We start from the raw sequence: 26342 nt of genomic DNA, 5'->3' as shown, positions 1-26342 counted from the left end.
GCAACTCTCTCTGCACTACCCTCACAATTTTTCTGTAAATCTAAGACTATCCTAAAACATAAGGTTTTTTCAAGTAAAAAAAAAAAAGGGGGGGGTGATGAATAGAATCTTGGTGTGTGACCTCCCAAGTGTATTACTTCAGTCAAATTATTCAGTTTCTTGGTGCCTCAGTTTTCTCATCTGTAAAATGGGAATGACAGGGCTTGTGCTACATGGGACATTCCTGAGGATGGTGGGTCACCATGATTTAGCATAAGTAGAGCCATTATCTTCATCTTCATCAGAGATGGGTAGAAGCTGCTGCTAGAATTTTGGGTAAATAGCAACATAGGTGGGCTTAAATGTGCCCCCACTCCAGGAAGAGAGGTTGGACTCTACCGCTTGGCTCAAAGTGTGCACTTTCCTGGACAGCTCTATATACCGTGCCCAGCACAGTGGGCGAACAAGTATAACCCTTTTCCTTCCTTCTCCATGTTTCTACCCTACGTGGGACAGGAGACCTGAGAAGGGATTGCGGGGGGATAAACAGGACACCCCTGAGAAATCACAGGTCTCCAGAATGTCATTTCTTTAATGTCCAACTCACAAGGGGCCCTGCAAATGAGGGAATAAATACAGGCTTTAAGATGCAGCGCACCCAGCCCCAGCCTAGGTAAGAGGGGGAGACCTGTGAGCCTCAGTTTCCCTCGTCAGCAAACCGTAACAGAACACCGTTTTCCGGGGGTCTCTTCCCCCACAAAGGGAGGCCTCTGAGCTACCAAAACCTCAAACTGGGAGATACCACCTCCTGTCCACTAAGGGGCGCCAGAGTCCGGCTCCTGGGCCTGAAGGACCACTGCCCGATCCCTGAGTGGGTGTATCCCCCCCTCCCCACCGGGGGTTCGGGACTTCTACCCAGGAGGGGACAGACCCGGAATGGGGATCCCGAGTCTTCCGTCCTCTGCTCTTCATCTTTCCCTCCACCCTGGGACCCCAGATGGCCACTGTGCTCCTTTTTCGAGGAGTCAAGAGCTGTCCTAGCAACGGGCAGAGAAGCAGCAGCGACTGGCTTTCCGCACCTCACTCGTGGCCCTCCCGCCACGTGGGCCTGGAGCGACTAGGGAGGCATCCGGGCTGTCTGAGCGCCGACCCCGCCCGCAGGTCCTGAGGGCCACGCGCTGGTCCGAGCCCCGCGCTGGTCCGAGCCCCGCGCTGGTCCGAGCCCCGCGCTGGTCCGAGCCCCGGAGGCGGGGCTTGGGTCACAGCAGGTTGATCTCGTCGAGGTAGCGGGCCAGGACCGAGTCTCGCACGTCCTTGAAGACTTTACGGATGTTCTGCGTGTCCGTGGCGCACGTGTAGTGGCTGAAGAGGCGCCGGGAGCGCGAGCCCTTCCTGCCCCCATCAGCGGCGTCCACGCAGCCGGCGTACATGCCGCTGTACATGTCCAGGATGAACCTCTTGGCTGCCTCAGCGTCCTGCTTCGGGCCTGGGGAGCAGGAGTGAGGGCGTCAGGACACAGGCTCCTGGGGCAGGCGGGGACCCCCTACTGACACCAAGGGGGACTCTGGAAACTCTCTTCCCGATATGGGCAACTTAGGGCTGCAGGGACCCCAGCGAGCACCCACTACAGTTCCAACAGGTGGACGCCCTCTTTAGACTTTCTAAGCAGGTCACATGACTCCAGCCCAGCCATTGGCCACATTGGGTTGGTGGGGTCACAGCACCTGGGATGGACCAATGAGGCTCAGCTCTGGGACTCTGGTCAGAATTTGTGTTGAAGAGATGCTCTTGACTGGGCTTGGAGCTGAAGGGATGGGAACCGGAGCTGCAGAGACAGAGGCTGGTGCACCCGGGGAAACCAAGGCCAGGAGAAGGGGAGGGATGGACACCCTGGTGAGGCACATGGGCTGCTTCACTGAAAGCACAACGTGAGTTAAGGGCCCAAAGCCTGGCTCTGTGACTTACTAGTTTGGGTACATGTTAATAAGTATAACCTTTGTGAGCCTCAGTTTCCTGGTTTGTAAAATTGGGATGAGGACTAGCCCCAGGCCTCCCAGAGTTGTGAGGATTCAAAGCAATCATGCCCAGGGCCCTGTGCTCAATAATCAGAAAGCTTCAGGGGTGTGTGCTGTCATTCTTTCAGAAAGGCAGGTTGCATAGTGGGTAAAACCTGCCATCTCCAAATCCAGACGGCCTGGATTAGAATCTTGCCTCTGTCACTCACTGGCTGTATGACTTCCAGCAAGTGACTGTACCTCAGTTTCCCCATGAAGGAGTCCTACTGCACAGGAGTTTTTTAAAAATATTTTTTTATTGATTTCAGAGAGGAAGGGAGAGGGAGAGATAGAAACATCAATGATGAGAGAGAATCATTGATTGGCTGCCTCCTTCACGCCTCCCACTGGGAATCAAGCCGGCAACCCGGGCCTGTGCCCGTGACCAGAATGGAACCTGGGACCTTTCAGTCTGCAGGCTGATGCTCTACCCACTGGGCAAAACCATCTAGGGCTGCACAGGGCTTTTTTTAAAAAAATATTTTTATTTATTTCATAGAGGAAGGGAGAGGGAGAGACAGACAGAAACATCAATGATGAGAGAGAATCATTGATCGGCTGCATCCTGCACGCCCCTCACTGGGGATCGAGCCCACAACCTGGGCATGTGCCCTTGACTGGAATCGAATCTGGGACCCTTCAGTCCACAGGCTGACGCTCTACCCACTGAGCAAAACCAGCTAGGCTGCACAGGGCTTTTTAATGAGGACCAAACAAGTCAATAATACATAAGAGTGCTTCCACCAGTGTTAGATGTGTTAATTGTTATTGTTCATTATTGTCATGAGTATTTAGTAGCAGGAAAGAAGGGCCAAGAGCCGTAAGTTGAGTATATGGGTGTTGCAGCCTCTTTGGCTGGGAGAAAAGGATGAGTCGTGGAGTTTCCCTTTGACCTGAAGGAAAGCAAACAATCCTCAAAACTGTCTACTTCTCAAACTCTCCAAGTGCTGTTCATCTGAGAAGGGTGATGGGGGTGCCCAGGCCACCACCCTGGAATAAGTTGACCTCTGTTGCCCAGACTCTGAGTCTTGTGGGTATGACTGGCTGAGTTGGCCACATGGGCTCTGACAAGGGCAGGGGGTCCCACCCATGGTGATGTCACCAAAGCTTAGTACACGCAAACTAAGGGCTTCATCTACCATGGCTGATTGTGTATTGGCGGGAACAGTGTCCCCTCAAATCCATGTCCACTGTGAACTTCAGAATGTGATCCGATTTGGAAATAGGGTCTTTGTAGCTGTAAAGAGTTAAGTTGAAATGAGATACTGAACTAGGTTGGACCCTAAATTCAATGACTTGTGCTCTTATAAAAAGAGGCGAGAGCTGGTTTGGCTCAGTGGATAGAGTGTCAGCCTGCGGACCCCCTACTGAGGGTCCTGGGTTTGATTCTGGTCTAGGGCACATACCTCGGTTGCAGGCTGCTCCCTGGCCCAGGCCGTGGTCAGGGCTTGTGCAGGTGGCGACCAATCTATGTGTTTCACATCAATTTTTCTCTCTGTCTTTCCCTCTCCCTTCCACTCTATAAAAATCAATGGAAAAATGTCCTCGGGTGAGGATTAAAAAAAAAAAAAAAAGAGGAGAGACAACCAGAGACAGAGAAGGCCATGTGACGAGGGAGGAAGAGATTGGAATGATGCATTATAAGTCAAGAAATGCTAAGACTGCAGGCAACCACCAGAAACTAGGAGAGAGGCCTAGGACAGATTCTCCCTCAGAGCCTCCTGAAGGAGCTGAGCCTGCCACTGTCCTAGCAACAGTTTCAGACTTCCAGCTTCCTGGCTTGTGCGGGAATAAATGTCTGTTGTTTCCAGCCCCCCAGCCGGTGGCCATTTGTCACAGCAGCCCAAGGAAACAGAGATAGCTGTCCCCAGGATGGCTGTCATTGCTTCCTTCCCTCCTGTAGTCACATGCCATTTGGCCATCAGTATGTAGACTGTGCCTCCGTTTGAGTCTGGGCTGACCTGAGTGATTTTATTGACCAATAGAATAAGGCGGATGTAACCACCTGGGACTTCTTAGGCTACGTCATGAGCAGAGGCTTCCACCTGGGCTGAAGTCTGACCATCCTGAGGCAGCCATGCTGCGAGCTAGCCCTGGATTAGAAGATACTGGATAGGGGGAGGGGGAGGGGGAGAAAGAGACAGAGAGATAGAGAGGTAAGGGGAGAGAGAGTAAAAGGAGGAGGAGGGGGGAGGCGGAGAGAGGAAAAGGAGGAAGGAAGAGGTGGAGGATCACAGAGTCATCATACACATGGTGCAAGAAGCCACCTCAGAAGTTCATCTCCAATCCCAGCCACCCCAGCTGATGCCACATGGACCACAGGTGAACAACCGCCCCAACCTTCCCCAAATTCCTGACCCCCTTAATCGTGAGCAAAGTGAAATGGCTGGGTTAAGCCCCTAACTTTGGGGGGCATTTGCTACTCAGCTGGGATACTTCTAGCAGCTCCCTTTACCCTCACAGTGGCCCAATATCTAGCTAACACACCCCTTCCCTGGTTTCACCAAAACCTTCCGTCTCTGGCAGATACCCTACATGGCGCCCAACGCTTACTGCACTCCACTCTAGTTGGCCGGGGCCCTTTGTGCCTCGGGTCGCACCAAAGGTTTGTTCCCAAACGTGCTGTATTCCTCCTGCTTGATATGCACTTAATGAGACACTACACAAATCCATTAGCTGCAAGCACCGCCTGAAAGAGGGTTGCTGTACCTATGAAAACTGAGCTGTTGTATGCGTTGGAAAAACTTGCTCAGAGGTCAGATTTAAAAATAAAAATGCTATCCAATTAGGTATAGATGAGACGACTAGGAAAGTTAGAAAAAGAAAGTGTCAAAAATCTAAGAAGATTCTGGAAATAGTTGTTGATGCCTTTTGGGTATGCTTTATGACCATGAACTCTATCCAGCAGACCCTCCCTCACAACATCTATATGACTTTTGAAAATTCTCTTCTTTAAGGAATTACCAGTACATCGAGTATGAAGGCATCTGTTATTTTATCCCCATTCTACAGATGGGAAAACCGAGAACAGAGAGAGGTTGGGCAGTGAAAGCATCTGGGTCTGGAAACTCCATTGACTCCAGGCTGGAGTAGGGCCTGGACGAGCATCTTGCTTTGGGAGCTGCTTTTTTTATTTTTATTTTGGGGGGGGAGGGAGGTATGGTATAGAAGGTTCTAGAACTCACCCTGGAAACTGGGGAAGTAGGTAGCCAGGTGGGAGGTGGGGATCTTCTCCTCCAGTATGTCGGTTTTGTTGAGGAAGAGGATGACAGATGTGCTTTTGAACCAGGGCAGTTCCAGGATTGTGCCAAACAGGGCCAGACTCTCCTTCATTCTGTTCTGGGTTGGGGGACACAGGCAGTTCATCACTCAGACCAGCCAGCTCGGCCCAAACAGGAGCCCTCCCTCTACGTGGGGATGGGTCTGAGCAGGTGTGGCTGGCTGCCTATGTGTGCCCAACATGGTTTTGTGCCTCGACTGGTTTGACTAGTGCCCTTCCCCGCCCAACCCCCCAATTCATGTCCACCTGGAACTTCAGAATGTGACCTTATTTGGAAGCAGGGTCTGTAATTCACTAAGAGGTCATACTGGAATTGGGTGGCTTTAAGTCTAATGATTGATGTCCCCATAAAAAGGGGGAGTTTGGACACAGCCTCACATACAAGGAGGATGCTATGTGAAGATGGAGGCAGAGGTGGGTTGATGCATCTACAAGCCAAGGAATACCAAAGATTGCCAGAGTCACCAGCAGCTGGGAGAGCCTGGGACAGATCTCCCTCCTGGCCTCGGAACCAGCCCTGCCGACACCGTGAGCTCAGCCTTCTGCCTCCAGAACCGGGAGAGAATACTTTTCTGTTGTCTCAGCCTCCTGGTTTGTGGTCATTTGTTACGGCCGCCCGAGCAAACTAGGACAGGCCACGTGGTGAGAGCTATGTCGGAACGACCTCAGACTCGTTCTGTCCGATTCAAGTCAAAATTATAGCATCTCCCTCTCAAATGCCCAAACGGCCTCTGTGACACTTGAGCCACTGAAAGTGCGCATGTCAGAGATAACAGTGTGCCCGCCCGCCATCATGCTGGATGTTAATTGGGAGAAGCAGTCACAAAAGAAGATTGATCCTCACCAGCATTTCTAAATAGAAGTGTGACATTGTCCCTGCAGTGTGACAACATTTCCAGGACAGTTTGTGTTGTGCTTCTGGGGGGCCAATGTCTCAGGACATGCAGGACATGAATATCCGTGTGTGTGTGCGCACGCGTGTGTGCCACATATGAGTGTTGTTGGCAACATGAATGCTTGTGAATCTGAGTCTTGGGGCTCAATGGTCTGATCACGAAAGAGTGGAAGGTGAGGCTCAAAGCCACACCAGACACACACAGGCCCACTCGAGAGTGGTGCGGGGCTTCCTGCCCAGCTGTGGGTCCCTGGGGGTGGGGGGGCAGGTGGGAGTAGAGCAGAGAAGATGGCGCCCCTGCGTCCTCAGGGGCCCCTCACCTCTTGGTTGTTCTCCTCTAGGCACTGGTCGTATTCGCTCAGCGAGGCCAGGTAGATGAGGGCGATCACGTTCTCAAAGCAGTGGATCCACTTCTTGCGTTCTGACCTCTGGCCCCCAACATCAACAATCCTACCAGAATTGCCCCTTTTCAGAGCTCAGGCTTAATCAGGACCCCACAACGTGGCACCCCATACCCCAGTCATGTCTGAGACATGCCAAGATCAAGATGACGAGCAGCAAGAATAGGGCCTAGCCCCTGGGCCCACACCTCTTGTGTGTTATTGCATTTCAAACCACCCCCCATTACACCCATTATACAGATGAGGAAACTGAGGTACAGAGAGGAGAGGGGACTTTCCTGAACTTCTACTGCACTGGGTTGTCTGATTACTACCCTTATGGGGGAGGCCAGCAGGTCAGACACATCCGGAGTCTGCCCTGGTTCTGGCTGATTGGCCTAGGAGAAACTGCAGACCGTCTGCACAACTCACGTTTTCCCATCAGTGAGATGGGGATGCTGTGTTGTGGCTGGCCAGGGGACTGCCCAGTGGCCAACACCATCCCCTCTGTGTGTGGCCTAAGGCGAGGGCCGGGCCTCCACCCCCACACTCCACAACAGACGCCTGAGCTCTCCTGCCTTCCTGTGCTCTCTTCTAAGAAATGTGGGTCACTGATAACAGGCCCTGCGTCATTTCCCCGGGGATACAGCCGTTACTCAGGCAGCCGACAGGAAATGCCAGAAGCCTCAGAGCAAGAAGGGACTTGCCCTGCTGCACAGGAGGGGAAAGAGGCTGGTGCCTGTGGCTCCTAATGCCAGAGACCAACCCCTCTCATGCATCAGACCCCTAAAGACCCCATGTCTGGAGTGGGATGTGGGTGCAGCGATTGAGAGTGGGGCTCTGGGGACTGAGTCAGGTGGGGTACACTTCTTGCCATCCTCCCATCTCAGAGTCTTAGTTTCCTCTGCACCCTCACTCCACTGATTAATCTCTCCTTAGCTTAAGAACATACTCAAGACTCAAAAAATCCCCTCCCCAGCCCAGCCTTCCCTGTGAGCATCCCCAACCGCTACCTTCACTCCTAAACTTTACCCATCCATCCACCCATATATAATCTATCCACCCACCCACCTATCCAACCTCTACTACATATCCATATATTCACTGATCTATTCATTTATCTACCCATCTACTCATCCATCCATCCATCCATCCATTCATCCATCCACCCATCCATTAATTCACCTACCCATCCATCCACACATCCATCCATCCATCCATCCATCCATCCATCCACACATCCATCCATCCATCTATCCATCCACACATCCATCCATCCATCCATCCATCCATCCATCCATCCATCCATCCATCCACACATCCATCCATCCATCCATCCATCCATCCATCCATCCATCCATCCACACATCCATCCATCCATCCATCCATCCATCCATCCATCCATCCATCCATCCATCCATCCACACATCCATCCATCCATCCATCCATCCATCCACACATCCATCCATCCATCCATCCATCCATCCATCCATCCATTCATCCATCCACACATCCATCCATCCATCCACACATCCATCCATCCATCCATCCACACATCCATCCATCCATCCATCCATCCATACATCCATCCATCCATCCATCCATTAATTCACCTACCCATCCATCCACACATCCATCCATCCATCCATCCATCCATCCATCCATCCATCCATCCACACATCTATCCATCCATCCATCCATCCATCCATCCATCCATCCATCCATCCATCTATCCATCTATCCATCCATCCATTAATTCACCTACCCATCCATCCACACATCCATCCATCCATCCATCCATCCATCCATCCATCCATCCACACATCCATCCATCCATCTGCACATTCATCCTTCCATCTTTCTAGCCATCCTCCCACATATACCAACTTCCACTCTGATCTGGATCTGATCATCACTATGAAGCAGGAGACTGAAACTCAGCCCCTAACCGTATGGGACTCTCCATCTAGTGGACAAAACCTATGGAAAACAGCTAAATTATGAACCTTCCAGGAAAGGACTAATGCAGAGGCCAGAACAGCATGTTTGGGGTGGGGGAGGGTGGTCCAAGGAAGTGAGAGAGTCAACACACGTGGGTTGATCACAACCCCTGTCTCCAGGCATCACCCTGTACTCTCCACAGCTCCGTCATCAGCCCACAGACACAGAGCTTGCTAAGGTCACTGATGACGCTCTAACTGCCCATCACAGAAGTTGTTTCTCCTGCTGTATTCTTCCTGACCTCTCCTTGGCCTTTGACACTAGCCATCACCCTCCCGACGCCATGTTGCTGCATGTCCATCCACACCTTGTCTTCCAGCTCAGGCCTGTGTGTGCCCAGTCACCTCCCAGATGCCCTAGACTCCTCAGACTCTATGTGCCCCAAGGACTTTATCATCTTATCTAATACCCCCCATCCTGCTGCTGCCACCATGGTGGCTCCAACTCCTACCCTGTCACCTTGATGGGAAAACTGGGAGACATTTTCAACTCCCTGCTCTAAGTCCCACACTCATCTAGCCCTGCCCCTTCTACATCAGAAACATTTCTTGCACCATCCCCTCATTCCCATCCCCATGGCCACTGCCCTGGCCATGACTAACCCTTCCTGCCTGGACCATAGCTCCTGCCTCCTCCTGACTCTTTGGACTTCTAGTCTCACCCCCTTATTGACCACTAGAGAAATCAGCCTCTGAGCTTCCCAGTCCAAATCCATCCCTCTGGCACAGCTCTGACCACACAGTCTCTGTCTTCTCCTGCACAACAGCCCTTCAAGGGTCGGAACTAGTGAACTCCTACTCATCCTTCAATGCCCTAATACCAGTGTCCCCTTCTCCAGGAAGATTTCCCCTCTTGGAGCTCTGGTGCCTCACTCTGGGCTCTTCCAGGTCCCGGTCCTGACTGTATGGGGGTGGTGGCGGGCTAGAGGTGTCTATGTCCAATTCTGCCTCCTGCAACCTGGAAGCCCCTGGAGGGCTGGGTCTAGGAAACGCCCACTCCTCCCTCAGGGCCCCAGCTGCTTTGCCCCTCCTCCAGGAAGCACTCCCTGCCCAGCAGGCCATGCACTCACCGCAGGTTGGTTTTCTGCACGGAGAAGCAGTACTCGTTGATGCCGGTGGTGGGCATACGGCTGCGCAGCACATCCTGGGCGGTGGGGATGTAGCCCTCCTCGGTGATGCGCTCCAGGTGCGACAGGTAGCTGGGGAGCAAGAAGCCCTGAGCCTGGCCCTGCAGACTTCCTTGGCTTCTCAGACCCTCCACCCAGCGCCCAGTGAGGACCCGGCTAGGGGAGAGGAGCAGCAACCAGAGGCCATGGGAGCCCTGGGAGAAGCAGCGTGACCCCTGAAGCAGCGTGACCCCAAGGATGATGTGACCTCAGGAACAGCAGCACTGCCCTGACCGGTGTGGCTCAGTGGATAGAGCGTCAACCTGTCGACTGAAGGGTCCCAGGTTGGATTCCGGTCAAGGACATGTACCTTGGTTGCTGGCATATCCCCAGTAGGGGGTGTGCAAGAGGCAGCTGATCCATGTCTCATTGATGTTTCTAACTCTCTATCCCTCTCCCTTCCTCTCTGTAAAAAATCAATAAAATATATTTAAAAAAAAAAAAAAAAAAAGAACAGCAGCACTGCAGAGGGGTGTCACCTTGGGGGCTGTCACCAGGAATGGCATGGTCCCCAAAACAGTGATGGCCTGGGAGCAAACCACCCTGGGCATCCAGCATCATGCCCAGGACAGTATCACCATGTGATAATGAGCAGTGTCACCCCAGAAATGGTGTCACCTGGGGCAGATTCACCCTAGGCGCTGTGTCACCCCACAAATGACATCACCCCAAAAACAGGGTCACTCCAGAGACAATGTCATCCCAAAACAACCTCACCCCAGGAACAATGTCAACCATCCCACAGCCAGCTGATGCCCAACAGCCAGTCCCCAGGGTGGGAGTCGGCCACCTGGGACCCCCTCTGTACAGGTGCAATCCTGGCACGGGGTCTCTGCTGGCTGCATCTCAAACCTGCAGCTGTGCCCAACTCACCCCCAACCCCGCACCCTGCACCCCGCACCCACCACGGTGACCCCAGACTCACTACACTGCTGAGTCAAGCAGGTGGAACTCGCGCCGGCGCTCGTAGCAGGCCCGGATGCCACCGTCACTCCACAGCCACTGCATGGCCACCGCGTAGCGCTTCTCAAAAGTGGTCACTTTGTAGGGGTCCTGGCTCATGACCAGGCTGGCATGGTTCTGGAGGGAAGGGCGAGGCAGGTCAGAGCAGCCTCCTGGCATCCCAGCAAGGCCCTTCCCCTCCTTTCTCGGCTGCTTCTCCTTCCTGTCCATGCGCACCCTGCACATTCCCACCGCCTTTGTCTCCCCTGATGTGCTCCTTCACGCATTTACCCACAGAGGGAGCATGGAGGCAAAGTGCCTGCCCCAGTACCAGGGGCAGCAGAGAGACGAGTTCCAGAGGACCATGGCCCGAGTGCACGGAGGCCTCCTAACGGCGGGGCACCCCCTTTCTCACACGCATTGGTTCCTTGACTCCCAGGAGACAGGTCCCTACAGATGTCCCCCAGTTTACAGATTAGGCTACTGAGGCATGAGAAGCAACTTGCCCAGGTCTCACACTGAGGTAGGGCACATGACAGCCCCAGGGATGGGCACCGGGTAAGGCCTGGGGGGTTGAGAATAATCCCTGTATAGGATCAATTAGACGGTTTGCGGCCTGTTATGGCTGGGGTTTGTCCACCACCCATGTCCTCCACAAATTCATAAGTTTAAGCCCCAACCTCGAGGACCTCAGGATGTGACTGTATTTGGAGATGGGGGTCTTTACAGAGGTGATCCAGTTAAAATGAGGTCATTAGGGTGGGTCCTGATCTAATATATGACTGGTGTCCTCATAGGAAAAGAATAAGGACAACCATGTGAGGACACAGAGAGAAGAAGCCATCTGCCAGCCAAGGAGAGAAGCCTTAGGAGAAACAAGCCCCGCCGACACCTTGATCTCAGACGTCCAGCCTCCAGAATTGTGAAAAAACAAATTTCTGTTGTCTAAGCTCCCCAGACTGTGGCACTTTGTTATGGCAGCCTGAGCAAACTAATACACAGCCTAAAAGTATATTAACTTCAAAGTTAAAAAAAAATGATTAAGAATTTTAAAAGTAAAAATTAAGAGACACATCCTTCTAAAAATTCAGAGTAAAATTTGTATTCAGTGAAGGCCCTGAATTGTCCTTAATGTGCTTTGCAGGAAGTGAATATGGGTCCTTCACTCTTAAAACACAGGAGACTGGGAATGAGACAGTGGTGCCCACTCATGCCATTTCTAATTAACACATGAAAAAAAAATAAAAGGTCAGGTTTGGAATGGAAGAAATTACACTGTGGTTATGCACAGATGACACGACTATAGGTAGAAAATCCAAAATAGTCAGTAGATAAACTATTAGAATAAACAAGTGAACTTAACAGGGTCCCCAAAAGAAAGATCAATAAATGAAAATAAGATATGTGTCTATATACTAACCACTAACTAGTGGAAAATTTTAAAAATTTAAATCACATTTATATTAGCATCAAGAGATAGCAAATACCTAGGAATAATCTAACAATAGATGTGAAAGTAAGAAAGTGCTTATATCCAGAATATACAAAGAATTTGCTATAAGTCAGTAAAGAAAAAAACCAAGGAACTGTATTTTTCTTTAAGTGGGAAAAAAATAGGCCAAAGATTTAAACAGTTGCATCACAAAAAAAGAATATCCAAGTGTCCAACAAACATATGAAAAGGTGCACAAGCTCATTATTAATCAGAGCAAAGGAAATCAAAACCACAATGAGCCCAGCGGGCGTGGCTCAGTGGTTAGGCATCAACCTATGAACCAGGAGGTCATGGTTCAATTCCTGGTCAGGCCACAAGCTTGGGTTGCAGGCTCCGATTCCCAGCATGGGGCGTGCGAGAGGCAGCCTATCTATGGTCATCTCTCATCATAGATGTTTCTATCTCTCTCTCCCTTCCTCTCTGAAACCAATAAAAATATATTTAAAACAAAAACAAAAACCACAATGAAATGCCACCAAGCACCCACCAGAATGGCTTAAATGAAGTGACAGACAACATGAAGTGTTGCGAGGACAGGGAGCACCGGAGCTCTGCTGGTGGGCGTGAGAATTGCTACAGTTACTTGGAAAACAGTGTCTTCTACACGTTGATTCTAGTTAGATACCCAACAGGAATATGCAAATGACCCAAATGTCACCAACATTAGGATGGACAAATAAATTGTCCTTGGCCCCCAAAAGATAAAGGAATCACAGATATACGGCACCAGAAGCCAGACAGAAAAGATCATTCCAGAAAATTTGAGAATTTAAAAAATAGGCAACTCATATATGGTGATGAAAGATGAGACAAGAGTTATCCTTAGGGGGAGCCTCTGTCTCATCTATAAAATGGGATACTCGCTGAAAGGGGTTATTGTGAGGATTCAATAATCATATCACCCACTAACACTACCGAGCCCATACTACATCCCAGGCACTGTTTTGAGAGCTTTCAGCACATTTAATTTGTCACATTCTCACATCAGCCCTGTGTGGTAGGAACCACAGGCCTCCAGTCCCTCTTCCAAAGTCCTTGGGCCACCTCATAGTCACAAACCAGGTGCTTTCAGGTTTAGAAAGGTGATGTGACCTCACACCTGTTAGGATGGCCATGATGAAAACCAAACACACCAAGAACAGCAAGTGTTGGTGAGGATGTGGGGAAATTGGAACCCTGTGCACTGTGGTAGGAATGCAAAATATGTGGCCACTATGGAAAACAGTATGGAGGTTCCTCAAAAATTTAAAAATAGAATCACCATAGGATCCAGCAATTCTACTTCTCAGTGTTTATCCAAAAAAATGGAAAGCAGATCTCGAAAAGATATGAGCACTCCCATGTTCATTGTAGCACTATTCTCAATAGCCAAAATGTAGGGAAAAAAACAGGTGAATGGATAAGAAAATGTGGTCCATAAGTGGAATAGTATTCAGTCTTTAAAAAGAAGGAAATTCTTGCCCTAGCTGGTTTAGCTCAGTGGACAGAGGGTCCCAGGTTCCATTCCGGTCAAGGGCATATGCCCGGGTTGCGGGCTCAATCCCCAGTAGGAGGCATGCAGGAGGCAGCCAATCAATAATTCTCATCATTGATGTTTCTATCTCTCTATCCCTTTCCCTTCCTCTCTGAAATCAATAAAACTATATTTTTAAAAAAAGGAAAAAGGAAATTCTTGCAAAGTATATGGTCATCTAACCACTATTCTGTATATCTAAAACTAATACAAAATAATATTGAATGTAAACTGTAATTGAGCCCTAACCGGTTTGGCTCAGTGGATAGAGCATCGGCCTGCGGACTCAGGGGTCCCAGGTTCGATTCTGGTCAAGGGCATGTACCTTGGTTGCGGGCACATACCCGGTGGGGAGTGTGCAGGAGGCAGCTGATCGATGTTTCTCTCTCATCGATGTTTCTAACACTCTATCCCTCTCCCTTCCTCTCTGTAAAAAAATCAATAAAAATATATTTTTAAAAAAACTGTAATTGAAAAATAAAATAAAAGCCTGGCTGCTGTGGCTCAGTGGTTGAGCATCGACCTAGGAACCAGGAGGTCATGGTTTGATTTGCAGTCAGGGCTCAGTCCTCAGTAGGGAGCATGCAGGAGGCAGCCCATCAATGATTCTCTCTCATCATTGATGTTTCTCTCTCTCCCTATCTGAAATCAATAAAAATATTTTTAAAATAAAATAAGGAAATTCTACAATAGTTATCAACGTGGATAAACTTTGAGGACCTCATGTTAAGTGAGGCAAGCCAGTCATAAAAGAAAAATACTACACGACCCCATTACAGGAGGCATCCAGAATAGGCCAACTCAAGGGAACAGAGGAGATGGGCTTGGCGAGGGGCCAGGTGGAGTTGCTATTCAGGTAGGATGGCAAGGCAGAGTTTCCCCCAGGTAGGATGGATTGTTCTAGAGCTCTGCAGCCCATCCTTCCTCCAGTTAATACCGGACCGTGCACTTAAAATTTGAGAGGGTAGATCTCATGTTGAGTGTTCTTAACACAATAAAATAATGTGTATGTTCTTAAAAAGGTGATGTGATGCATGAATTGTACAGCAGCCTTTTCCTGCAGTAATCAGTCCTTTGTATTAATATTTCCACAGGGGAACAGGCATTGATTCAGGATTCCCGCGCCCAAGGGGTCCAAGGATGGAGCTCTGGGGATGCATGGGGGACACGTGAGGGGGAGCGTGGTGAGGTGGAGCTGCCTGGAAGGCAGGGCAGGATCTCAAGAAACCCCTGGAGGGGGTATTGTTAACAGGGCCTGGGGGACCTAAGGAACCCGCCCCCCGACCCCGCGTGGCACCCACGTCACTCACCTTGCTCTCAGGCCTGCTGAAGGGGATCTGCAGCTGGTCCATGGCCTCGATCATGGCCCGCATGGACGCGAAGATGTTCTGGTAGACAAGCGGCCGGAAGCCCTTGCGGTCCTCCTCCGAGTAGCCAGCCCCATGGATGATGCGCATCTGCTTGATAAACGTGCTCTTCCCGCTCTCACCTGGGCCTGTGGATGCGCACCATCGCTCAGTCTCAACCCGGGCTTCCTGTGTTCCCACGCCCTGGGCCAAGGCCACACTCTGTGACCTTGGTGAGCGTGCACCGCCCCCTGCCTCAGTCTCCCACCTGCACACATGGATCTCGACAGGCCCTGCATGCACTTTCAGTGTGAGCATGAAACGAGTTCAGTGTAAGGGGCTCCCAGGAGGGTATGCCAGGTGCGGCCCTTGGGCCACATCCAGACACAGCCTGTTTGTGCACAGCTGGCGAGTTTTTACAGTTTGTATGTTTTTTTCTGTTTTTGATACTTTTTATGGTTCTGGTTTTTACCTTGAATGGAATCAAAAGAAAATTGTTTCATATCATGTGAAAATTATATGAAATTCAGGTTTCAGTGTCCAGCAATAAAGTTTTATTGGCACACGACCACACCCATTTGTGTTTGAATAGTCTATGGCTGTTTTCTCCCTATAGACCACAGACAACGAGGAGGCCCTGTGTGGCTGGAGGGGAGGGAAGGGAGGAGGTGACAGAGGGAAGGGACAGGGCAGGTCATGCAGGGCCTTGAGGGAGGACTTGGGTTTTACCCCAGGGAGGTGGGAGCCCTGGAGGGCTGTGGACAGAGGGACGGGACATGACTCAGGTGCTCATATGCTCCCTCTGATGGCTGCTGTGGGGGAGGACAGACTGTGGGGTACCAGGGCAGAGAGGCACTGTGATGGGGTGGATCCAGGAGCTGGTGAGAAGGGGACATATTTGTGAGATATTTGGGAGACAGAATCAACAGTCCTAGCCTTGCTGATGAACCAGGAGGGGGAGAGGGGCCCTTGCAGGGCCAGCTGCAGAACCGACAGGGCCAAGTGCAAGAGGAAAACCACAGGACCCTTCTGAGTGAGGGCACTGGGGGACTGCCCAGGCTGTTCCCACACAAAGCCAGCCCTGGGTTTGTGATATCAATTCTGGAATCTTCAAGGGCCCTGGACCAGAAGCTCCAAGACCAGGGCTCAGCTCCCTGCTGTCTGAGCTCCAGAACCTCTCTCTCTCTCCGTGCCTCTGTTTTCTGTCTGTAAAATGGGTGTGATAGCCAGGTAGGAGGTGCAAGCCTGGAAGGCTCCTCCAATATCTGGTCAACCTGCCTGGCTCATGGGGGGCACAGGTATGGGGCTTTCCAGGGACTAAAGGGGGGACTGCAGCAGGAGGAACTGGAAAAGCAGCAAAAAGGGAAGGGGTGGCCTGGTGGAGCCAAGAAAGAGGAAATGGGAGCAGAAGGGGGTGGGCAGGGAGGAGGGTGGAGAGTGTGGGAAGCGAGGAGAAGGAGGGTGCTGCCTTGCATCAGCCCCCAGGGGGTATCCTGTCCCTGCCCACCCCCAGCACATCTGAGGGTGACAAGGGCAGGTCTGAGGTGGCACCAGGTGTTATAAGTCCACTGGAATCGAGGTCTAAGAAAAAGAGACGCTGCTGTGTTGCCATATAGGACATGAGTGGGGAAAGTGGGAAAGCTGGCAGCTGTGAGCCAGGAGCGCCCTGCTGACAGCATTGCCCATGCTCATCGACAGCTTTTGTTCATGGTCCTGGGGAGTCTTTGCTTTGCAGTGAGATTCAAATCCACTGGAGTCTTTAGGGGTAAAAAGGCTCCAGGTCTGCAAGTTACAAACAGTTCAGAAAAAATGACTATGTATCTATTAACTATATAGTAAAGAAATTGCAGCTGTAATCATGCATTCAATAAATCATATGTGTACATACACTTACATGTAGCATATACATGTGCATATATTTGGGGGAGAAGAATAAAGGAAATGTGGTCAGATGTTAACATTTACAGTCCTGGCCAGCTAGCTCCGTTGGTTGGAGCATCACCAGGATTGTCCAAGGTTGCAGGTTCAATCCCCGGTCAGGCCACGTACAAAAAGCAACCAATGAATGCATAAGTAAGTGGAACAACAAATCAATGTTTCTCTCTCCCTCCTTCCCCTCTCTCTCTAAAATCAATACATTAAAAAGAAAAAAGAAGAAGCCAGGCACAACTGTTCTAGAAATCTGAATGCATTTTAAAACAAGCTAAGAAGGAAAAAAGATGGCGCTGCGGATCTGTAAGAGCTGAATGTGAGGGGAAGCTGCTTAGAGTAGAGGGCACCTCTGTGTACTATCTTTACAACTTTTCTGTAGATCTAAAATTATTCCCAAATAAAAAGTTTTCTTAAAAAAATCACTCCAAAGCACCTCACAGGTCCCACCAGTCCCTAATCTGAGGCTCTCCAAGGTGGGGCCACGGGTCTCAGATTCTGGAATTCCTTGAATTTTAGGAAGAGGACATGTCAAGCTCACTAAATATTCCAGAAGTGAAACATCTGAACGTCGCAGTCAGCGATAGAAACCCCCAGCCTCGCTTCCCATTGAGAAACCTGGGGAAATCTCCAGGCTGCAGAAGTTCGGCATCAGGGGATGGCAGCAGCAGCGGAGTCCTGAGAGCTGAGGGCATGAAGCACCATCTCACCTGAGCCTCACTTTCTTGGCTGTTAATCCTCACCCGAGGATATTTCCCCCATAGATTTGTAGAGAGAGTGGAAGGAAAAGGGGGAGGGGGGAAAGAGAGACAAAGAAAAAGAGAAACATCGATTTAAGACAGACACATCAATTGGTGGCCTCCCACAGGCACCCCCGATCTGGGCAGTGATCAAATCTGCAACGCAGGTACATCCCCTTGACCGGTCCTCGAACCCTCGAACCCTCGGGACGTGGGTGGGTGCTCTAACCATTGAGAACACTGGCCATGGCTTGACCCCAAGGTAGGGAAGATGAATCCCAGATGTACTGAGGGGACTGCCTTGAGTCAAACCCAGTTCTGTCTGAGTCCAGAGCTCACGGGCTTTCAAATGATCACACCAGAAGCTCCAAACGTGCTGCCTAAATGAAGACAATAACAACAACCATCGGCATCCTCTTCATCGTCACAGTGAGCATGACTTCATTCTTGGCATCTGCCAGGACAGGGGCAAGGCACTCTGCGTGTCCTCGGTCAGTCCTCGTAAGATTCCTGCTGTTTCTCCATTTACAGAGGAGACATGGGGCTCAGAGAGGGGACCTGCCTTCCCCAGGGTCACACAGCTCGTGGGGAAGCACAGGACGAAAGTCAAGCCCTGTGGGTCCTTCACCTACAGAATGGGACGTGGCCAGCCCGAGAGGTCAGGTAACATCAACATATCTGTTAGCGTGACCTTTCTACAGACACTCACAACCTGGACGGCGCCTCTGGGTGCTGCCGGAGAGGGCAGGGGCCTGTGGCCGGGACTGCAGCCTCTGACCTCTCGGTTGCCTTCCAACTCTCAGACCTCGGCCCTCCACTCAAAGCATAGAGAACCAAGGTCTCCAGAAGCAACCGTTAACAATACTGCAACGCACTGATTTTTTTCTTCCTTCTCATCTCCTCTGTTTTATTAAAGAAAAAAAACTTCTGGGCTCCACCCACAACATGGATTTTGTGACTCATGATGGATCACAACCTGAATTCTGAAGAACTCCACGGCTGGAAACCCCTGTTGGCAGCCCATGCCAGTCCTGAAGCCACAAAGGGCCCTGGAAGGTCTCCAGCCCCCAACTCCTGGTCTGCCTCAGGAAAGCCCCACATGGGGCAGGGGGTTGTGGGGCAGCTGCATCCATCTGGCAGGGCCTTGCAGCCCAGACGGGAAGTGATACTTCCTCCTGGGATGGATGAGGAAGTGGAAGCCAGCAGATGCCCGGAGGAGTGGGCCAAGCTCCAGGGCATCATGAGATAGCATGTGGCTCCTGTCAGAGGGATGACAGTCCCAGACTCCCCCGCCCTGGGAAATGGGGTTCCTGGGGGTACAGGAGCCAATCGGGCAGCAGGGAGTGGGGGGCAGGTGGCTCAGCTTCTACGTTCAGTTCTGGCTCAGACTGGCCACTGACCCAGACCAATGCTGCCACGTTCCTGGGCCTCGGTTTCCCTGTCTGTCACTGGGGTTCTGTGGCTTTGCTCTCCTGAGGCACGTTCACAGGGCAGTCAAACACACGGACTTGGAACTGGAATTCTAGGTTCTGATCCTGGCTGTGTGACCTTGGGAAAGTCCCTTCACCTCTCTGGCCCTTGGTTTCCCCATCTGGGGTTATGGACAGAGCTGGCTTCATTCTGACTGTTCCCCTCCCCAACATGGTGATCACTTCCTGTCATGGACAAACAATCTTCCCCTCCCACCCTCTAGCCCCTTGGCCTTCATCCTCAAAAGGATCAGCCAACCTTCAGGAAAAAATAACTTTTTTTCAAGAAGGGAGGGAGGTGTGGAGGTGGCTTCAGGGCAGGGATGGGGTGATCGAACCAGGGCACAGGGCTGTCCACAGGGCAACCATCAGTGCTTGGGGACACACACAGCCTCCTCTCCCCGCCCCCTTCCCCACACCAGCAGAAGGGGCGTCCTGATTTGGGACTGGCTGAGCAGTGGTCAGAGCGGTGTTGGGCAAGGGACCTTCCCAACTCCAGGAAGATATGGTATAGCTCTGGGGAAAATTGCCCCTGAATCAGGATTGATTGACTCATTCATTCAGTTGTTCGCTCATTTATAAAGCATGCACTAGGCATCTACTATATGTCAGATTCATTGTCCTTCTGGGCTAGTTGCTGGGGGTACAGGAGTGAATAAGACAGACATGGTCCCCACTCTCGCACTGCTTGCTCTATAACTGGAGAAGGCAGCCCATAAACAAGGAAACACTGAAGAGTGTCAGTGAGTGAAAAGTCAAGCCGAGGACGGAGAGGGACGAGGCTGTCTGTGTAGCCACAGCATTCAGGGAAAACTTCTCTGAGGAGGTAAGAGTTGAGCTGGGACCTTCCTTGAGTGAGAATGCCAGCCATGCAAAGGCTTGGGTGACCCTGAGAGCTCTTGGCAGGAAGAACAGCAAGAGCAAAGGTCCTGGGGTTCAGATAAATGAACTTGAAATGTACAAGGAAAGATCACTGACATTGGTTAAAGCCCTAGACATGAAAAAGGACTAAAAACAAAGAATTAAAGAAGGGCCCTCGCCAGTTTGGCTCAGTAGATAGAGCGTCGGCCTGCAGACAGAAGGGTCCCAAGTTCTATTCCGGTCAAGGGCACATACCTCGGTTGCAAGCTAAATCCCATCCCCCCCCCCCCCCCCCGGTTGGGGTGTGTGCAGGAGGCAACCACTCTATGTGTCTCTCTCACTTCGATGTTTCTCTCTCTCTATCTCTCCATCCCTTCCACTCTTTCTAAAAATCAATGAAAAAATATCCTCAAATGAGGATTAACAAACAAACAAACAAAAGAATTAAAGAAGGGCATCACTTTGGAGCCTACACACACAAAAAGGATGATAAGGGAATGTTATAAACCATGTTATGCCCATAAATTTAACAATTTTAAAGAAATCAACAAGTTCTTTGAAAGACACCAATAACCAAAGCTTACTCAAGAATAGATAGCTTAAATGGCCCTATTTATTAAAAATAATAAATAATATCTTAACATACCACCTCTATTATTAATATAATGATAGCCTATCTAGGAAGGAAATAAAATAGAAATCGCTATTAAAGCAATTAAATTCTTAATTAAAAACGTTTTAGGCTCAGACAGCTCATGGATGATTTTACCAAACGTTTAAGGAAAACAGAAAATATTTAATGAAGAGCAAAGAAGCCAGGTGGCTGCATCTGCAATATTATGGCCAGTAGACAAAGCTGGGGCTGGAGAGGTCAAGGGGGGGGGCCAGAGTTTGAGTTTTATGCCATGTGAGATCTTCTTGGAGAAATGAATGGGGCCGGGAGGTAAGTAGTTGAGCAAGAGAGAGCAATGTGAGAAGTCGGAAGGCCCTCAGTTAAGGTGTAATTCCTAGGGGTCCAGTGCTCCACTCTCTCTCCTCTCTCCAGTCCTCAGGGCTTCCCACGAGCAAGGGAAGACAGGTGACTACAGCCTCTCTGTCCCGGGCCAGGCGGCTGTGACTTCAGGACCTTCCCCAGCCCCACCCAGAGTTCAGGGAGGCCTGGGAGACCCTCCAATGCCCGCATCCCTGGGGCCAGACACAGGGCAAAGTGGTCAGGGGAGTGGACACCACAAGACTTGAGGTTTCAGCGGTCACAATCTACTGCCTTTCCAGTCACCCCTACTCCCTCGTCTGGCTTAATTTTCCTCCTCCGTCTTCTAGCTGCTGGGAACTATTTTATCTGCTTCTTAGTTTATGGGCTTAATGTCTCTCCCTCATCAGAAGATGAGATCCATGGAGGCAGCGACAACTCCCATATCTTTTGCTGCTGTGTCTTCAGGAGTTACTTAATATATCTTTATTGTGTGGATGAACAATCAATCACAACGAGGTGGCAACGCTCTGCCCACAAAACTCATGCTAGTAAACCTGCAGAGCCGGGGTCAAGCCCTTCCCGCTGGTGATGTGGCAGGGAGAGAGGAACTGGGGGGCCGTGGGGGACGGAGATAGAGGGAGAGGCCAGGGTTCACTGGCCTGGGCGGGCGCAGGCCTGAGCTCATGGCTCCCTTCTCATGACACAGAGCCAGTAGGGCGTGCTGGGCCTGCCAGGCTGGAGCCGGGCCTGCCAGGCTGGGGCCGGCCCCACCAGGCCATCCCGAGGGGCCACCTCCGTTCTTGCAGATGCTCCGCAAGATGGTTGGGCCCATGTTTGGACAAGGAACTGGGGTTCCCTGTGCCTCAGTTTTCCCATCTGGCAAATGGGTTCCCAGGTCCTCCCATCCCGAAGGCCAGGACCCTTTCCTCCAGCCCTCTTCCCTCTGCCCACTCGCCAGGCCCTGGACTCACCCAGAAGCAGCAGCTTCAGCTCCCCTCGGTCCCGCTTCTTCTGTTCCAGGAGGATCTTGTTGATCTCCTGGTCAATCCGGGCGGCCGTCTTCTCGTCCTCCGTCAGGCACCAGGGGCAGCAGTGCCAGGTCAGCGACCGGGCCATGATGCCGGGGCCTCAGAAGGCGCAAGGCAACATGGCCCCGGCCCCCTGGGGGAGGGCACCCCCCACCCTGACGGCTCCAGGAAGGGCTCCCGGCAGCCAAGCGTGAAGCGGCTGCCCTCTTCTTGGGGGTCACCCCCCTGGGCCCCCCCCCACCCCGGTTTCCTGGCCTCAGGCACCCAGGCAGCCCAGCTCAGAGAGGCCTGAGTGCCGGGCACAGGGCAGTGGGGGAGGAGGAGGAGCAGGAGAAGGGGTGCGGAGGCTCAGGGCTCCCCGCCCATCTCCAGACCTGCCCAGCCCGGCCTAACAGGTTGACTGTGGCAGCAAGGAGAGGTGGGTGCCCCTGGGGAGGGCAGGGCGGCTCGGGGAAGGGCTCCAAGCAGTCTGGGTCCCAGCAGTTGTCTGGACCCTCCTTCCTCATTCTGGAGAAGGGGTGGACTCCATCCTTCCTGGGCCCCTGACCCCGCCCTAGCCTATCCGCAGGCCCAGCCCTGCAAGCCCGCTCTGAGCCAATGAGGAGCCGGACTCCGAAGCCCGACCACAAGGCAGGGCGGCACCTGCTGTTTGAAGAGCTTGCCTGTGCAGGCTTGTTTCACGTGCACATTGCCCCAGAGTTACACGGCAGAGTACCAGGTGCACTGGTAAATAATGCAGATTTTATAATCAAAGAAAACACGATAATTACGATAATTTCAAGAGAAACCTCAAAAGTGCTTTATTCAAAGTAATGTCCATCGCTAGCTACACATTTCCCCCATCTTTCAGGTAATTTGTGGATACCGTCCCACTAGAACTTTTCTTGTTTTGAGGCAAACCATTCAGAGACCCAATTTTCCACTTCTTCGTACGTTTTGAAGTGCTGCTCAGAAAGTGCGTGTGCCATCGATGGGAACAAGCGGTCATCTGAAGGAGCAAGGTCTGGTGAATACAGCGGGTGGGTTAATACTTCCCAGGCAAGATCTTTTAACGTGTCTTTAACTGGTTTTGAAGTGTGTGATGATGCGTCATTATGAAGCAAAATTACTTTGCTGTGTCTTCTGGCCCATTCTGGTCATTTTACCATCAAAGTGTGGTTCAAATTGATTATTTGTTGTCGGTAGCAATCAGTATTAACGGTTTCACCTGGTTTCAGAAGCTAATACTACACCACACCTTCCTGATCCCACCAAACACAGAGCATGGTCTTCTTTCCAAAGCAATTTGGCCTCGAAGTCGATATTGATGGTTGACCTGGATCAACCCATGATTTTGTGCGTTTGGGATTCTCAAAATAAATCCACTTTTCATTGCCAGTCACAATTCGATGCAAAAAAGACTTTCGTGCCATTGAAGCAACATTTTACTGATGACTTTGCGGTTTTCCATTTGTCTTTCATTCAGTTGATGTGGCACCCATTTTCCTTCCTTTACAATCTTTCCCATTGCTTGTCAACGATCGGAAATTGTTTGCTGAGCAACGTTTAATCTTTCTGCAAGTTGTTTTTTTTAGTTTGACATGCATCTTCATCCAATAATGCTTGTAATTATTGGACTTCAAACTTTTTCAGTTGACCTGGACGTTCTTTGTCTTTCACATCGAAATCATCACTTTTAAAGCATTTAAACCAGTGTTCACAAATATCTTGAGATGGAGCATGTTCACCATAAGCTTCCCAAAGTATACGATAACTTTCAGCAGCACTTTTCTTCCAAATAAAGTAATGAATTAAAACTTCCCACAAATGTGGCCAAGCCTCTCTATGAAGCTTTAAAAGGGGAAGAGAAAAAATAAATAAAATAAATAAAAATAAAACTTCCCACAAATGCTCTTTTTTTTGGCACGAAATTAGGCATTTTAAAAATATATCTATGATGTTAACACTTTCAGCAAATTTGACGTATGAAGTTTTGAAGCTTGCTGTCAATACAACAAAATGGCATACATATCAAATTGCATATATATCAACATATATGTAACTCGATCTATTGAAAAAAATCCGCATTATTAACCGGTACACCTAGTACACGGAGGCACAGATCATGATGGGACAAGACAGGGCCCGCCAAGCAGGCTCTTGCCCATGGGCCTCAAGGTCTAAACACGAACCAGGCAGCTTTGAGGAGAGCCATTCATCATTCTGGCAAACACTGAGTGAGCACCTACTGTGTGCCAGGCATTCTAGGTGCTGCCGAAAACAAAATGACAAAATCCCTGACCCCTCTGCCGAACATTCTAGTTAGAGACAAGTAAGGAAAGACCCTTTTTTCTTTTTTTTAGAAAGAGAAAGAAAGAAACATCTGTTGGTTGCCTCCCGCACAAGCCCCGACTGGACCAGGGATCAAACCTGCAGCCTAAGTGTGTGCCCCGACTGGGAATCGAACCTGCAGCCTTTCGGCGTCCTGGACGACACTCCGACCGACTGAGCCACCGGCAAGGGCAGGAAAGACATTTCGAACAAATATTCAAGCCTGTTGGATGGCAATACATTCTGAGCAGAAAATAAAGTGGGGCCGGGGGCTGGGGGATGTTAGGGGCTTGAGCTATGCTTTACACAGGGAGTCAGGGAAGGTCACACGGACCAGGCCGCATGTGACACCAGAAGGAGCCGATGGTCAGCAGCCTGGGCACAGGAGGTCTGGCGGTGCAGCCCGCTGGGCAGGGCCCGGCCCTGACGCCCTCGGCTGAGGCCCCTCGAAGGAGGAGAGGACTCAGGGTGACGACATAGGGCCGCTTCCTGACTCGCAGCAAAGCGGGGACCGCAATTTGTCCCAATCCAGCAGATCTTGGCTGTTTCTGGGGGGCAGAATCCCTTTTGAGAGGTTCTTGAAAGTTCTGGAAAGTTCTGGAACACCACTGCCCTGGAGATACGCATAGTTCAGGGGCCTCTGGACCCTTCACAGGTGGTGCTGTCAAGGCTCAGAGAGGGTGAGTCCTGAGGTCACACAGCAGCGACTGCTGCCCCTCCCCGCAGTCCCAACCGTGGAGAAGGTGCGGTTTTCTTTGCTGTTGAATCATAATGAACGGCAGATGGGAAGTTTCATAAGGCCCCCACCCCACCCCAGTCAGGAGGCTGGGCAGGCAGGCAGGCACTGTGCTACCCTCCACCCGCATCACACTCTCTGCTGGATGGCCCCCCCCCTACTCCACCCCAGTCAGGAGACTGGGGCAGGCAGGCACTGTGTTACCCCCACCCCCACCACACTCCCTGCTGGATGCCCCCCCCCACTCCACTCCACCCCCACCTGTCAGGTCACGGGGGCAGGCAGGCACTGTGTTACCACCCCCCACCCGCACCACACTCCCTGCTGGATGGCCCCCCCACTCCACCCCACCTGTCAGGTCACGGGGCAGGCAGGCACTGTGCTACCCCCCATCCCCCCACTGGCTGGCCCGGAGGTCAGGTGACTCCCACTGCCAGGCCGGGGAAGAAAAGCAGAATCAGTCTGGGTTGCACAGAGCTGGAGGACGGCACAGAACAGAAATAACCAGCTTGGCAGCGGAAGGCCGGGCTGAGTCACAGACCAGAGAGCGGACGGAAGTGTGGAGCAGCCCAGCATCCGAGGGCCACGTTCTCCGGGCAGCTGCCCACTGCCCATTCCCAGCAGCAGGACCGGGTGCCCGGCCCCGGCCTCACACCTTGCGCGTCTCCCTGACCTCAGAAAACCACCGGCTCCCTCGTTCCCTGCTGGGCTGGGCCTCTCTGAATTTCTCCAGTTTCAGACAAATCTCCCTTCAATTCCCCAAAAGGCAAACTGGTTCCTTCCACAGGCAGGCGCTGGGCAGGGGACATTTGTCACATATTAGTTCATCAGGGGGTACTGGGGTGAGCTTGTGTGCATGTTTTTTGGGGGGGTCGGTTGTTTTTGTTTTTTAGGAGGAAGGGAGAGGGAGAGGGAGAGAGAGAGATAGAAACATCAATAATGAGAGAATAATTGATCGGTTGCCTCCTGCATACCTCACACTGGGGATCGAGCCCACAACCTGGTCATGTTCCCTGACCAGGAATCAAACCATGTCCTCCTGGTTCATAGGTTGACACTCAACCACTGAGCCACAACAGCTGGGCTTGTGTGCATGTTTGAAACACACACACACAGAAAAGCATAAAACATGAATATAGCCCTAGCCAGTTTTGCTCAGTGGATAGAGCATCGGCCTGTGGACTGAAGGGTCCCAGGTTCGATTCTGGTAAAGGGCCCATGCCCGGGTTGTGGGCTCAGTCCCAGT

General features: G+C 51.3%; 1 protein-coding gene across 1 annotated transcript; it reads right to left on the bottom strand.

Annotated features, from left to right (window-relative positions):
• Positions 1-545: 545 nt before the first annotated feature.
• On the bottom strand, positions 546-22559 carry GNA15 (G protein subunit alpha 15). The gene is made up of 7 exons (XM_080673321.1): positions 21994-22559; positions 15015-15199; positions 10680-10834; positions 9659-9787; positions 6529-6658; positions 5219-5372; positions 546-1465 (listed from the first exon to the last, which is right to left on the bottom strand). Exons 1-7 carry the CDS (start codon positions 22136-22138, stop codon positions 1239-1241), a joined length of 1125 nt encoding a protein of 374 aa, XP_080529447.1. The 5' UTR covers positions 22139-22559; the 3' UTR covers positions 546-1238.
• Positions 22560-26342: the final 3783 nt, after the last annotated feature.

This window comes from Plecotus auritus (genome assembly GCF_963455305.1).
Source record: "Plecotus auritus genome assembly, chromosome: 6".
In the NCBI taxonomy this organism is placed as follows: Eukaryota; Metazoa; Chordata; class Mammalia; order Chiroptera; family Vespertilionidae; genus Plecotus; species Plecotus auritus.
Note: the sequence above shows the minus strand (reverse complement) of the source record. Positions and strands in the feature narration are given on the sequence as shown.

What these genes read in the sequence shown, in the direction of transcription:
- GNA15 (XM_080673321.1), bottom strand. Translation starts at nt 22,138, where the DNA reads ATGGCCCGGTCGCTGACCTGGCACTGCTGCCCCTGGTGCCTGACGGAG. An exon ending in GCTGAAGCTGCTGCTTCTGG is followed by an intron (nt 15,200 to 21,993) that starts GTGAGTCCAGGG and finishes GCGCATCCACAG; the next exon opens with GCCCAGGTGAGAGCGGGAAG. An exon ending in TAGAGGAGAACAACCAAGAG is followed by an intron (nt 5,373 to 6,528) that starts GTGAGGGGCCCC and finishes CCCCCAACCCAG; the next exon opens with AACAGAATGAAGGAGAGTCT.